General features: G+C 37.2%; 1 protein-coding gene across 2 annotated transcripts in view; it reads left to right on the plus strand.

Moving 5' to 3' along the window:
• Positions 1 to 16,377, plus strand: part of NXPE3 (neurexophilin and PC-esterase domain family member 3) — a 57,997-nt gene that overhangs the window by 27,282 nt on the left and 14,338 nt on the right. For both annotated transcript variants that reach the window (XM_007493537.3, XM_001370005.4), the window contains 2 exons: positions 6,520 to 7,274; positions 9,069 to 9,142. In XM_007493537.3, the coding sequence (XP_007493599.2) occupies positions 6,520 to 7,274; positions 9,069 to 9,142 (829 nt within the window). The remainder of the gene's footprint in view (positions 1 to 6,519; positions 7,275 to 9,068; positions 9,143 to 16,377) is intronic.

Below are 16,377 nucleotides of genomic sequence, written 5' to 3' on the forward strand. Positions count from 1 at the left end.
GGAGTCATTATTTCAAGAGGAGGAGATGAATATGGCATTCCTGGGTCTCATCATCATCATCATCATCATCATCATCATCATCATCATCATCATCATATCTGATATATGTGTTACTATCCTTAGAACTACTCTGTGGGGTTAGTGCTATCTTGATCTCTGCTTTACAGTTGAGAAAACTGAAATTGAGAGATATTAAGTGATTTGACCAGGGTCACACAGTTAGTAAGGGTCTGAACTCTGATCTTTCTGACTGTTAAGTTCAGGGCTCATCTCTACCACCTACTGACCAGATATAAGGGGAATTTGCTTGTTTTTAGGGAAAGTAGATGGTTGCTTTTGTAGTATATTGAATTGCCAGAGCAAAACTATTTCCTGGGTTATCTGAAACCCATTATATGTCCGTGTTTTTAAACTGGATTATGGTTTCACTTTATTTGGGTTCATATCATATTCACTGGTTAAAACATTAGCAGGAATTATTTTAGTTTGGATGTTTTGAAAAGGGAATTACCTTCCCTTTGTTTTCTTTGATGCAATCAATCAGTGACCTATAATTTAATGAATCAGGGACTTGGAATTCCTCTCCCTTTTAATTTAATCAATCAGGGACCTGGAGGTCCTTTGAGATGTGCAAGGATACACACACCTACAGTGAAAGGAAGTTGAAACCAAAGAGACAGGAAATTGATCCCACAGGCAAATTAAGGAACTATGATTGGTTCCTGAGATGTGACATGGGAGAGCTAGTGGGTGGAGAAAACGGCTTATAAAGGTGTGACCAGAGTTCTGAAGACACATTCTTGAATTCTTGAATTGGTGACACTCTTGCTGGAGACACTACTGAGCTGGTGACTTTTGCTGAAGGGAGACGCTTACTCTGGGGACTCTTGCTGAAGAGACTCTCACGGACTTTTGCCTAGAGATTGGAACCTGAAGGCTCACAAAGCTTAGCTAAACTCCTCCCTACCTCTTTCTTACATTTCCCTCTCTTTACTATCTCTACTTTGATTAAACTAAATTGCTAAAGCTACTAACAGACTCATAATTAAATTTAAATTTGTTACAATTTGGTGACCTTTTAAACTATTAACTGTTAAGTAGGAATATTTTGGTCCCCTTCTCCCCTCCCCCATTCCTTCTCCTCTACTTTCTAGACAGCATGGTACAGATTTGACTTGGCATCAAAAACATCTGGATTGACTCCTGTCAAGTTACTTAATTTCCCAAGTCTCAGTTTCTTCATCTATAAAATGAGGGGATTGAATTTAATGACCTCTGAGTTCCCTCCCAGTTCAAAATCTATGATTAATCCTGTGCCCCATTTCATTCTAGTCCACATGCTCTGTCCTCTCTCTGATCTCTATACCTACTCTTCTTGGCCTTTTCTCCTTTTCAGTCCCATAGATTTAGGCAGCCTCTGTCAGAGAGTTGAATTTGCCCTGTCATAAAAATAAGTATATATTTCAAATTTTGCAAAGCCTTTGATGTTGTTCCCTCCAGACAGTATGACTATAATTCAAGCCATAGACCCTGGAAAATGATTTACATCTAAAAGTGAGCTGAAAACTGAGATCCTTTCCAAAGTTGTAGATTTTATCTTAAAAAGTAGAAGCAAAAGTCAGTGGAAAAATGCCCTTAGACTCAATTCTGTTTTTCCTTTTGAGTTACTTTCAATTGAAATAATAAAGCTAACTATTCCTTCAAGGAGTTAGCCCTATTGCAACTTGCAACTTTCTGTATCATATTTGGAATATAGTTCTTTTCCTTCACATCAAAGAATTCTCTTCCTTAAAAACACCTTCTTGAAAATTTGCCTGATCTCCTCTACTGTGAGTGTCCTTTTGTCTCATGCTAACTTACATTTAAGTATTTTTTTTTTAAACCCTTACCTTCCGACTTGGAGTCAATACTGTGTATTGGCTCCAAGGCAGAAGAGTGGTAAGGGCTAGGCAATGGGGGTCAAGTGACTTGCCCAGGGTCACACAGCTAGGAAGTGGCTGAGGCCAGATTTGAACCTAGGACCTCCCATCTCTAGGCCTGGCTCTCAATCCACTGAGCTACCCAGCTGCTCCCACATTTAAGTATTTTGAATCACTTTTATTTATTCTCTTTACATTTATTTTGAATACACTTATATATTCTAGTCACCCCCATTAGAATGCAATGTTGTTAGGAATTGTTTCAATCATTATGTTAATGTTCTCAGAACCTTCATAGTGCTAGGTAAGTAATAGGTGCTTAATTAATCTTTGTCAGTTAATTGATTTAAGTGAACTAATTGTGCGTACAAAATAAGTAATTAAATAATAGCTTAAGGAATTGTGGAAATCTCTATTGGAATTACCTCTGCTTCTTATGCAATTTGAGAACTATTTTGGCATAAAGACAGCAGGGTATTTGACCAAATGGCCTGACATTTTGAGAAAACCTTGGCCTTTGGGGGAAAGTACATTGACAGCAGAAGGATGAAATTTGGAACTTTCATTCATATCTGGAGCATGATGGGGTTTGTTAGACTGCTTGATGCCTTTTGGAAAACTAAAGAATGATTTATTATGCCCAAAAGACACTCATCATAAATGATCAAAACATCAAAATCTATTGAAAGAATTAAGAGAGAGAAAATTGAGTATGGGATTTAAAGTACTTTGAAAAAAATGTACTAAAAAAAAAGAGAATTTCAAAGGAAGATTACTAATAGCTAATATCTTCAACAAAATCAGGTAACAGTGTTTCCTGGGGCATCAGACCATGGAATTGTAGATTTTTGAATTACAATGTACTTTAGCAGTCATTGAATCTAACTTTCTGTTTATACAGATGAGGATTCTGAGGCAGAGAGTGGTTAAATAACTTTCCCAGAATCACATTAGCTACTAAACAAGTGAGGTAGGTTTTGAACTCAGATCTTTCTGATTCCAAGTCCAATTTCCTATCCATACTGTTTCTCCTTTGACTATGATCACTTAGCTTCTAGATGTATTTATGAAAGATAATTAATGGCAATAATACTCATATTGGAATATAAAGAGCTTGGTATTAGATGGGGCTCTTCCACACTAGTTATGTGATAGGGCAGGGACATCTCACCTAGACTAGACTAGGATTAACTAGTTATTTACTTCTGATATCAGAGATAGGGAAATAGTGGCCAGGGGATGGCTTCCTACTGTTAATCAAAGGACATGGAAGTTTATAATATGGAAGGTTGTAATTAGAGAAGAAATAACTTTTCACAAGAAAAGGATTTTTTTGTTGTTGTTCAACTCTTTGTGACCCATCTGTGGTTTTTTTGGCAAAGATAATGCAATTGTTTGCAATGTCCTTCTCCAGCTCATTTTACAAATGAGGAAACTGAGGCAAAAAGGGTTTGGAGTTGTCTAGTGTCATAAAGCTAGTAAGTGAGGCCAGATCTGAACTCAGGAAGATGACTCCTCCTGACTTCAGACCTGGCACTTTATCCATTTTGCTGCCTACTTGCCCTAGAAAAGTGTAAGGAAAGATACGCCAGGAAAAAAAGAACCAGGGTTACTTCTGGTTTTCACTTGGTCTAAATAAGATCCACATTCCCTTTATGGGACAGAGAAGCCTTAACTAGCTAAAAACTAAAATAGATATCTATAAAACATGAAATTATAGATCACTACTGAAAGTGACCACAGAATGTATAATTACAGAAAGAACACAGGATTTGAATGAGATGAACTGGGTTTAAATACCACTTTTGTTATTTATTACCTGTATGACCTTAAAAAAGTCATTTAACCTCAGCCTCCTTATTTGTCAAATAAGGTTAGGTTAAAGACCTTCCAAGTTCTCTTCCAGCGCCAACATTTTCTTATTCTTCAAATGTCCAATATGAGTGGTAGCAGGCATTCCACAATCTCCTTTTTCCTAAGATTAATTAATAGTAATGCATTAGATATCACCCCCCCCCCAAACAAAACAAAACAAAACAACAAAACAACTGGACCTCTTATAGGCATTTTAGGTGAAAGATTTATATGATTTGAAGAGAAACCAGAGTATTCCTATAGACATTTTAAACCTAGGAACACCAATCCTCTTTGCAAACACAACAATGTTTTCCAAAAAAGTTATTGATATTAATTGCAATAACATTAGAGGTGATTTACTTGATTAAATATAAGGAAGTTTTTCTGGAAAATGAGGGGGTGTCCATCAATTGAGGAATGGCTGAACAAATTGGGGTATCTAATGGTGATGGAATACTATTGTGCCGAAAGGAATAATGAACTGGAGGAATTCCATGGGAACTGGAACAACCTCCAGGAATTGATGCAGATTGAAAGGAGCAGAACTGGAAAACATTATACACAGAGATTACTACATTATGGTACAATTTAATGTAATAGACTTTTTTCTATCAACAATGCAATGATCCAGGACAACTCTTTTTTTTTTATTTTATTTAGTCAATTTAGAACATTATTTTTTGGTTACAAGAATCATATTCTTTCCCTCCCTCCTCTCCCCCCACCCCTTCCCGTAGCCAATGTGCAATTCCACTGGGTTTTACATGTGTCCTTGATCAGAACTTATTTCCATGTTGTTGATGTTTTCACTAAGATGATTATTTACAGTCTACATCCCCAGTCATATCCCCCTTGACCCATGCAATCAAGCAGTTGTTTTTCTTTGGTGTTTCTACTTCCATGGTTTTTCCTCTTATAATAATAAATTGTTGAGTTATAAAATAAAATACTTAGATGGAAAAACTGTTCCAATATAGGTTCAAAACCTTTCAAAACTGTTTAACTTGCCAATCAGGTTCAAACTGTTTGGATACTTTTGATAGAGTTAATCAAAAGTATACTCAGTGATGAAGTGAAGCTCAAATGTGAACTTCCCTTCAGGGCCAGGTGCAAGGATGCTAAAGAGACTCTTATTATAAACATAAAATGTTTATTGAAATATAGATGGATAAATAAAGGATTTCTAATTCTATGGGATTCTAAATCCACCACTTCTCCTGTGTTTCACAGGCTACACTAATCTGCTCTGATCTGACTAACCCAAATTTATACTATCTAAATAAAAATGACCATTAATAGCCTTATAAATCTTAACTTACCCTTCAAATTATAAAATAGCAAAGGCTAGCTGGTTGAGTCTCAATAAGAATCCAGTTAGGACTCTGAGTATTAACAGACTCAGAGTCCAAACCAAAGACCAAAGGTTTTTCTTTGGTCTTCTCAGAGTTAAACAATTTATAAAAACCACTATATATATATATTCCCAAGTTGGAAAAGGAAAACACTGAGCTCCTTCAGATCTTTCCCTCAGAATGAGAGAGAGGCAAAGATGTTACCTCCTCCAGCCCTGAGAGAGAGTCTCTGAGAATGTCTCTGCCAACTGCCAGAGAGCAACTCCCAACTGCCAGAGAATAATTGACACAGAAAAGCAGTTATAACTGTCACATCTGAAATTAACATGCTCTCTCAGCTCTGCTTCAAACTCCAGTTCTTTTCTCAAGCAGCCACTTTACTTCTTATCTCTAAACTAATAAAACAATACTTATTTTCTTTTTTTTTTTTTAACCCTTACCTTCTGTCTTGGAGTCAATACTGTGTATTGGCTCCAAGGCAGAAGAGTGGTAAGGGCTAGGCAATGGGGGTCAAGTGACTTGCCCAGGGTCACACAGCTAGAAAGTGGCTGAGGCCAGATTTGAACCTAGGACCTCCCATCTCTAGGACTGGCTCTCAATCCACTGAGCTACCCAGCTGCCCCCTTATTTTCTAATATCATACTTACACTCTGAATGTGGATAGTGTTCTTTCTCGTAGATCCCTCCAAGTTGTTCAGAATCACTGCATTGCCACTAATGGAGAAGTCATTACATTCGATTGTACCACAGCGTATCAGTCTCTGTGTACAATGTTCTCCTGGTTCCGCTCCTTTTACTCTGTATCAATTCCTGGAGGTTGTTCCAGTTCACATGGAATTCCTCCACTTTATTATTTCTTTGAGCACAATAGTATTCCATCACCATCAGACACCACAATTTCTTCAGCCATTCCCCAATTGAAGGGCATCCCCTCATTTTCCAATTTTTTGATACCACAAAGAGTGCAGCTATGAATATTCTTTTTCTTTATTATCTCTTTGGGGTATAAAACTAGCAGTGCTATGGCCGATTCAGGACAATTCTGAGGAGCTTATGAGAAAGAACGCTATCCACATCCAGAGGAAGAACTGTGGGAGTAGAAACACAGAAGAAAAACAACTACTTGATCACATGGGTTGATGGGGATATGATTGGGGATGTAGATTCTAAACGATCACCCTAGTACAAATATTAATAATATGGAAATAGGTCTTGATCAATGACACATGTAAAACCCAGTGGAACTGCTCTTTGGCTCTTGGAGGGGTGAAGGAGAAGGGGAGGGAAAGAACATGAATCATGAAACCATGGAAAAAACTAAATTAATTCATTAAATGAAAAATGAAAAAAAATATAAGGAAGTTATTGTTTCTTTGTATTCTTCTCCTCAGCACTTGGATCATGAAAGTGTTTCAGCTACCTTCATCGATACCAGCGGGCAGGATATTCCCCTTGAAGCAACAGGAGTTAGCAGAAAGCCTTACTGTGGTTATGAACACCAAATCTTGTCCAAGAGGGAGCGTTTGGAAGAGGCCTCCTTACTGGAAGCCTTGCAGAGTCACGAGTCTTATACTGATTTGGTTCCTTTTGTGAAGAGCACTGACCCCTCCTCTAGTTATTTTGTGATATTAAACTCTGGAGCATTCTTCAAGGTGGGGAGCCAGCTCGAGGTGTTGGTGCAAGTACAAGATTTCCAGGGGAGGCCCAAGAAGTATGGCGGAGATTATTTGCAGGCCAGAATCCACTCACCCAAATTGCAAGCTGGTGCAGTGGGGAGAGTTGTAGACTACCAAAATGGGTTCTACAAAGTTTTTTTTACTTTGCTTTGGCCAGGCAAGGTGACTGTCTCTATAGTTCTGGTTCACCCTAGTGAAGCAATCCAGGTCCTTCAGCATCTACAGGAGGAGAGGCCAGATAGAGTCTATTTTAAAAGTCTCTTCCGGTCAGGGAGGATTTCAGAGATCACCATATGCAATGTATGTCTACCAGGAAACCTGCCTGTGTGTAACTTCACAGACCTCTATACTGGAGAGCCCTGGTTTTGCTTCCAACCCAAAAAACTCCCTTGTAGCAGCAGAATCAACCATTACAAAGGAGGGTACCTCAAGGGCCTTTTAACTACAGCAGAGAGTGCTTTCTTCCAAAGGTATGTGCTCTAAGACGGAGCATTCACTTCTGTTGTGGGCTATTTCTTTACACAAGCTGCCCTTTGTTATGAGTAACAATTATTAGTATATTACTATATTGGTATATTCATATAACATATAATTAATATGAATAATTATCATTAATAGTTTTCCTGCTATGGTTAAATTTTCCTTAAATTTCACCGCATACAGCTGAAAATAATAGGGAAGAAAGGAAGCACATCCAGACTTCTAGCCATGACTTTATATACGTATATGTGTATGTAGGCAGCCACTTCGGGGCATGGAGTCAGGAAGACCTATCTTCCTGAGTTCAAATCTGGCCTCAGACCCTTAATTAGCTGTGTGACCCTGGGCAAGTCACTTACACTCTTTGCCTTGGTTTCTTCATTGGTAAAATGAGTTGGAGAAGGAAATGGCAAAGTATTCTGGGCTCTTTGCCAAGAAAACCCCAAATGGGATCACAAAGATATGACTGAAAAGCTACTGAACAATACTAAATATGTATATATACATACACATATATGCATATCTGTCTATATATAGCTATACAAATATGTACTCTGTATATGTATATCTACCTATTATCTCTCTATTTCCACTTTCATTTGAAGTGGATTCTGGTAAATCCATTTGCTCTCTTTTTGCCCCTATTTATCTACTGATTTACTAAAATAGTTCATCCACAGAGAAGATCAACATTGATTTTTGCTGAGAATAGGTCAATATTCTTTCATATCCCTTAATTGCTTAGTGGTAGGGAGGAAAAGGAATATGACTTTGGTGGTAGTTGGAGAAAGTTAGTCATTAAAATAAAATTATGCTTATTTTTAAAAATTTAGAAAAAAATTAGAAAAGCTTCTGAGCTTCTTTTTTAATTGAAATTTCTTTTCTCCTAATTAGTAAGCATTTATTTTCTTTCCCTTACACTTCACTTTTACTGAAAAAAAAAAGAGAACAAACCTTGTAACATACTCAAAACAAATTTCTGCTAGCTTCTACAATATGTTGTGTTTCATTCTGTGATGCTGTAAAGTTGATAAAGGAGAGCTAGTCATACGATCATGGATTTGAAACCAAATGGGAATTTAGAGTTCATCTAGTTCTTTCCCTCTTCCCATTATGTAGGTGAGAAACTGAGGTCCTGAGAACTTAAGAGGCTTGTTTGAAGTTATACAGATAACAAGTTACAGAGGTGGAATTTGAACCCAAGTCTTCTGATTCTAAAACTTGTTCTTTTGACTGTATCTCTATATTTAAATTCAAAAAACATTTTTGCAATTTGATACTCAAAAATTTACTTAAATATTTTTAAAAGACTGATTGGCCTTATACACTGTGCAGTGGAAAGGCCTGTGGAAAACCTTAGTTTGCTACATTAAAGTAACTACATCATCATAACGGTTATTGCTAGAAACAAATGGACTTAATAACTTAATCTTGGGTTCGAATCCCATGTGTGCAAAGTCCTTTCTCTTTATCTGACTATGGGCAAATTTTCAAAAATAAAAACCTAAAATCTTAAAAAAATAGAAAATATTTTTATTTAGAATTTTAAATAAATTTAAAGTAAAAATCTAAAAATTCTAAAAACTAGGTGATTATTGAGAATAGTGTATTTCTGAGAGCTATGTTTATCATTTCATTTGTAAATAAATTAAATTATGCGAATTCATATCTATTACTTCCTTACCTTTGCAAATGAAGATAACCAACTTGGGGGAAAAAAACCAACCAACTGAGAAACAAGTGTTTGCTACTCTAAGCTTATGTTATTTCTCTTCCTTTTCAAGTGATGTCAACATCAAGATGCCAATTCACTCTAGTGGACCTGATTGGGTGACTGTGATTCCCCATGGAGCAAAAGGTAAAAAGGAATGAATCCAGTGACATTTTTTTAAATGATTGAAACGAACACAGAAAATAGAGTATGCATTTTTATTTAATTTAACTTCAGACTCTTTATTCATTGCTGCTTTATACATATGTATATATATGTGTGTGTGTGTGTGTATATACATATGTTTCTCTTATCTATTAATTTAATGTTTGTTCCCTGGACATAGGTAAAGATACAAGTGGAAATGTTGAAAGAACATTTAGGATTAAACAGAACAAAACAGTTTTCATCTTTTATGCATACTTGTAGGTTTTGTCATCTGTGTTTATATGGAAGGAAACTTAATTTCTTCTCTTCCACATAAACCTCCAAAGGTGCTTATGAAATGTGTAGGAGAATATTTGGAAATTTTTCAAGGAAAAGTGGTATGTAAAATGAGAGTATTACTAATAAAAGAAAGTCAAAATGCACCAACAACTGGAATCTATTAATGCAAAATAATTATTATTAGTTGTAAAGATTTAGAAGAGGAATGTGCGAATATTATCCAGGGAACTTCAATATGTAGAAGAAGTGGAAGACTTCATTTCATGAGAAGACAAATGAGTATCACATGTAACAGGGATCCTCAACCATTTCCTAATGAGCAGCAACTTTTGTATGCTCTGTTGAAAAAAAAAGGAATTATTCAAGTAAAACTTAACATTAATGAGAAAGGCTCAGTACTAGCTTCTTTTGGGAAAGGATCTGGGAAATCAAGATATAATCTGACTTGGATGAGAGTTTAATTAAGATCTTGAAGAGGTTAGTGATTGGCATGTCCTTAATTAGGCTCCGTGATAAAGCAAAATTCTCTCTTCTTACTCTAGGCAGCTTTCCCCAAAGGGTTCAATCTAATCACTCCCCTCATTAAGATGCTTTCTTATTCTTACTTCTTATTATCCTTCTAACATGACCTGATTAATGACAGAGCCTCCAAATGCCTTCTTTAACAGGGTTCTTCTGTGTTCCCCCTAACTAACAGGATCCCTGACTATCCTTTCTGTAATAGGACCTTCCCTGTCTCAGACTCATTCACTAATTGGGTTTCTTATCTTCCTGCTTATAGAACTTCCATCTCTCTCTCTCTCTCTCTCTCTCTCTCTCTCTCTCTCTCTCTCTGTCTGTCTGTCTTTCTCTCTGTCTCTCTGTCTCTGTCTCTGTCTTTCTCTTTCTCTTTCTCATACACACACAGAGTAGGTAATGAAACCCTTTTGCTTTTTACATTGTCTCACTTTTTTTTTTGATAGGAACCATCTCCATCCCCTCTCTTACCACCTCCTCCCAGCCATACCTAGCTTGAAGTGATGTTTGGAAAACTCTACTCCTTTCTACTTCCCAATAAAGCTCCAGAATAAGATGGCCTTGCCTGCCAGTCATGCATACTTACTAGTATCTCCACCATAAACTCCATAGAATAAAAGGGTCAAATTGGATGTTCCCTAATCAGAATTCTTCTTGCTCTGATTTCCTGTTATTATATGAAACAGCTCTCTGCCTTCTTTAGTTTGAAAGAAACTGGTATTTCTTCTCAATGCTGACAGGTGGCTTTGTGAGGAAAGCCCCTGCAAGGAGTCTAAATTTTGGAATAATTTAGTGTTTGAGTCTACCATTGTTGTTTTTGTTGTAGTTGTTCAGGCTCTCAGTCATATTCAACTCTGTGACCCATATTATGTCAGGTCTTTCTATTCTCCATTATCTCCTAAAGTCCATTCAAGATCATGTTCCTTGCTTCCTTGACACCATCTACCCATCTCATCCCTTTTGCCTTCAATCTTTCCCAAGGTCAGGATCTTTTCCAATGTGTCTGGTCTCATTGTGTGGCCAAAGTATTTAAACCTCAGCGTAGGAATTTGATCTTCCAGTGAAGAGTTTGAATAAATTTCTTTAAATATTAAGTCGATCTTCTTGCTCTCCAAGGGACTCTGAAAAATCTCCACCATCACAATTTGAAAGCACCAATTCATATAGTTCTCAGCTTTCCTTACAATTCAACGCTAACAGCCATATATTGCTCCTGGAAAAACTATAGCTTTGACTATATGAACCTTTGTCATCAAGATGATGTCTCTGCTTTTTAGTATGCTGTCCAAATTTGACATAGCTTTCCTTCCAAGGGGTAAGGGGTTTTTAATTTCATGGCTACAGTCACTGTTGGCAGTGTTTTTTGGGCCCAAGAATATAAAATATGATACTGCCTCACTTTTTCCTCCTTCTATATGCCAGGAAATGACGTAACTTAGGTGCCAAGATCTTAATTTTTTTTATGTTAACTTTCAAGTCAACTTTTATACTCTCCTCTTTCACCCTCATTGAGAATCCTTAATTCTTTTTCACTATCTATCATCAGAATAGTATCATCTTAGATTGTGCTGGCAATCTTGATTTCTGCTTTTGACTCATCCAGCCTGGTGTGGCACATGATGTACTCTGCATATAAGTTAAATAAATAAGATGTTAATATACAGTCTTGTTGTACTTCTTTTCTAATCTTAAACTAATCAGTTCCATGTTTGGTTCTAGTTGATATATCTTGATCCACAAACAGATTCCTCAGGAGCCAAGTAAGATGCTCTGGCAGTCCCATCTCTTTTGGTAACTTGTCACATTTTGTTGGGATCCACACAGTTAGTGTAGTCAATGACACAGAGGAAGATGCTTTTCTGGAATTCTTTTGCTTTCACCAAAACCAGAAGTTCTGGCAATTTCTAGATTCTCTGCCCCTTTGAAAACCAGCGTGCTCTTCTGGTAATTCTTGGTTCACAATGACTGAAGCTTAGCTGGCAAAATCTTAAATGTAACCTTGCTGGCATGTGAAATGAGTGTAATTGTGCAGTCATTTGAACATTCTGTAGCATTGCCCCACTTTAGAACTGGGACATAAGCTGATCTTTAAGTGCTCCAGCTGGAACCCTCTCACCTTCACTAGATTTATTGTTAGCAGTTCTTCCCAAGTCCTACTTAACTTCATTCTCCAGGATGTCTGACTCCAGATCAGTAACTATACCATCAGGGTTATTGGGGATGTTAAGATCTTTCTTGTATAGTTCTGCATATTTTTGTCACCTCTTTTAAAACCTTCTACTTCTGTCAAGTTATCATTATTTGTGTATTATAATGTCTGTTTTTACACCAATTTTCTTGAAGAGATCTCTTGTTTTTTCCCATCCTATTGTTTTCTTCTATTTCTTTGCATTGTTCATTTAAGAAAATCCTTTTTATCTCTCCTTGCTATTCTCTGGAATTCTGTATTCAGTTGGGTATATCTTTCCCTTTCTCTTTAACTTTTCCTTTTTCTTCTTTCCTTGGCTATTTGTAAGGCTTCATCAGACATACATTTTGTTTTCTTGTTCTTTTCCTTTGGGATTTTTTTTTGTTATTGTTGTTGCCTCCTGTGAACCCCTGTGCATAGTTTCCTAATTCCTTCTATCTTTTGACACTTTTGCTTTATATTCATAAGAGCTGTTATTTAGGTCACACCTATATAATCTGATGATTTTCCCTACTTTCTTTAACCTGTCTTTGCAATAAGAAGCTCATGATCTGAGCCACAGTCAGATCAGTCTTGTCTTAACTCACTACATCTTTGGCTACAAAGTATACAATTAATCTGATTTTGATCTTGACCATCTGGTGATTGGTCCATATGTGGAGTCTCCTTTTAGGTTGTTGAAAAAGTGTGTTTGCTATGACCAGGAAGTTATCTTCACAAAATTTTGCCCTGCTTCATTTGGTACTCCAAGGCCAAACTTGCCTGTTGTTCCAATTATCTTTTGATCTCCTGCTCCAGCATTCCAATCTCCTTTGATGAATGTGACACCTGTTTTTTGTGTTATTTCTAGAAAATGGTAGAGGTCTTCATAGAACTTATCAACATTGGCCTCTTTGGCATCACTGGTTAGAGCCTAGACTTGTATTACTGTGATGCTGAATGGATTGCCTTCGATTTGAATAGCTCTTATTCTGTCATTTTTGAGATCATGACCCAGAAATGCTTTTTTCACCTTTTTTAATGAGTATGAGGGCTACTCCATTTCTTCTTAGAGATTTTTGCCCACAGAAGTATATTTAACGAACACTGGAATCAAATTCTCTTCTTCCCATCCATTTAAGTCCATTGACATCTGAGATGTCAATATCTGATCTTTCCATCTCTTGTTTGACCCTATCCTGCCTTCCTTGATTCTTAAATACTCTGTATTGGCTCCAAGGCAGAAGAGTGGTAAGGGCTAGGCAATGTGGGTTAAGTGACTTGCCCAGGGTCACATAGCTGGGAAGTGTCTGAGGCTAGATTTGAACCCAGGACCTCCCATCTCTAGGCCTGGCTCTCAATCCACTGAGTTGCCTCCTACCATATATTATTTAATAGGAAGTAGTAAGAAGGACAGACATGACCTCAATAACTAATGACGATGATAGTGGGAGTTTTGATGAAGGAACTGAGCCTGGATGAGCATTAATAGCATAGTTTTGAGAATGAGAAGTTGGTAGTAAATATAAATAGAGTTGGCAGGTAGAAGAAAAGAGCTTGGTTGAGATTAGCTGGATGACATTTATTCGGTAACCACCAGGGAGCACTGTTGCTCAAACTAATATATACTTATGGAAGCCACTACACTATCTAAAATATTGAGCATCGGATAACAGATTTATTTCTAGCTGGATCATTTGCATTGGGGCTTCGTCTTAGGGCACACCTAATGTTCTCCTCAAGGTGGGTCAGGATGACTAGGCACAGTCTAGAATTGTTCCAAGAAGGGTCTCCGAAGAAAGGATCAGAGGATCCTGGAATAGTGTAACTAACTAGAAGAGAGCTGAGAGCGAACCTTTCTGTTCTGTAGCTGGAGAAATTCAGATGTTTCAAGTAGTGGTAGAGTTGGGACTCGCTACCAGCTATGTGGTACAGGGCATAGAATGCCAAGCTTAAAGTCAGGAAGACCTGAGTTAAAAACTGGCCACGAAGACTATCTGAGTGATACTGGACAAGTCATTTAACCATTTTGCCTTGGTTTTCTCATTTGTTAAATGGGTTGGAGAAGGAAGGGGTCAAGTACTACAGTATTTTTGCCAAGAAAACTCCAAATGGGGTTGTGAAAAGTCGGACACAACCAAAATGACTGAACCACAAGTGGGTAGAGTGCTGGGTCCTCCACTCAGAAATCTCTGAGTTCATATCTAGCCTCTGAAAGTACCAGCTATTTGACCCTAGTCTGCCTCAACTTTAAACTGGGCATCATAATAAAACCTATTATTATGAGGGTCAAATGAAAGAATATTTGTAAAGTGCTTACTTAGCCCAGTGCCTGGCACATAGTAGATGCTCATTAATAAATACTTTCCCCCTTCCTGCAAGACCAATACTCTAGCAATGCTGCCATTCAAAGGTCTCTGTGGAGTTCCTGATCTTCAACTTGGGGTGGGGTGGGAGGGCTGCACTTAATTTGATTTAGTTTGAATTTATAAAGCACTTGATATATGCTACGTGCAAGGTATTATGCTAGGCATTAAGGTAGGGATTCCCAAAAGATGTGCCAAAGAAAACCTCTCCTCCTCAGGAGACTTTCATATTCCTTAGCCTCCAGCCCAGCCCACTACAAAGCTGCCAGAGGCTTTTCCTGGCCTGGGGTAGGAATGTTCACAGTTGCAGCTTTATCCCCAGAGGTGCTCCTCTGCCAATTTAATATTAGACATGCCACAATTCTTCAAAGCTGTGCCATGTGCAAAATTTGAGAACCTCTGTGCTAGGGACATAAAGACAAAATGAAAGACAGCCCTTGTCCTCAGGGAGCTTACGTTTGATTGAGAGGATGCAACTTTATAAAATACATTATAATTTGGGGGGAGGGGAGAGGATACTATATCTGTAAGAGAACTCAGAATGGATCAGTACTACAATAACTAGATTTTCACCAGGAAATGATTCAATAATTTGACATCATTTAATATGAACAATTGGCAGTTATATTATCAATAATAATAACTGGGGCCAGAATCATTTGAGTTTGGATCCTCAGGGTCTCTGACAACTGTCTGGGACTACAAGTGGCAAAGAAAGTGTTCTGCATCACTAAAGAGAGTTCCTCTAAACATTCAAATCTATACTTGTTAATTTATTGTTTGATTCAGTGTTTCAGTCTTCTAGGTAGCTTAACACTGAGCAAAGAAAAAGGAGGAATGACAATCATATACTAAATATGTGCCGTACTGCTTTCTAGTTTTCCCAGCCTTCATGGTGAATAGTAAGTCTTTCCAATTAGTCTGTATTCTGGGATTATCAAACTTGAAGTTAATTTTTTTCCCTGGATCTTATCTAGTTTGTTTCACTGATCGACTCTTCAACTTTTTGTTGTTTAAACATTTTTCAGTCATGTCTGACTTTTCACAACCCCATTTGGGGTTTTCTTGGCACTGATACTGAAGTAATTTGCCATTTCCCTCTCTAGCTCATTTTATAGATGAGGGAACCAAAGCAAATAGGGTTAAGTGACTTGCCCAGGTCACCCAATTGTGTTTGTACCACAAAAAAGCAAGTGTTTGAGGCCAGATTTGAACTTAGGAAGTTGAATCTACTTGACTCCATGCTCAGTGACATCCTAATTCTTTTCCATAGGTTTTCTCCCTGCAGTCTTCCTCTGGATTCCAGGATTTTTTCTCTTGAATCCATTGTCTTCCTTTACAATGCTATTCTGTTTTAGTTATTCTGTTCCTTTGAGATATGTTTCTTTCCAGAGCCATATTCCAGGTATGGGTCCAATCTCATTAACTTTCAATGAACTATGAGGTTAAACTTGCCTTTTTGAATTACATCTTAGTTCACCTTTTTACTTTTGTTTATTTGTAGATAGACAACTGAAGTCATTGATTTTAGTTTTAGCTCTTTTCTTGGATTTTATCTTTTGGTATTTGCTGAGTTTCTTAACTGCTATTCTTCTATCAGTGTTATTGCTATTCTCTGATATCTGCCTTGGCAGATAGATAAATAAATAATACATTTTCAACTTAAAGTTCTTTCTCTTAGATGTGTAAAACTATAGGTAAATACATTTTTCACTCGCCTGTTTTAATTATTTGTGTAAAGTGCTTTACAAACCCTTAAAGTATTACATAAATGCTAGTTATTATTTATAAAACCTTCTCATTTTACAGATGAGAAAACAGAAGTTGAGAGAGGGTAAGTTAATTTACCAAAAACCTATTTATACTATGTGTACTGACATGACATG

This window comes from Monodelphis domestica, chromosome 4 (assembly GCF_027887165.1).
Source record: "Monodelphis domestica isolate mMonDom1 chromosome 4, mMonDom1.pri, whole genome shotgun sequence".
NCBI lineage: Eukaryota > Metazoa > Chordata > Mammalia > Didelphimorphia > Didelphidae > Monodelphis > Monodelphis domestica.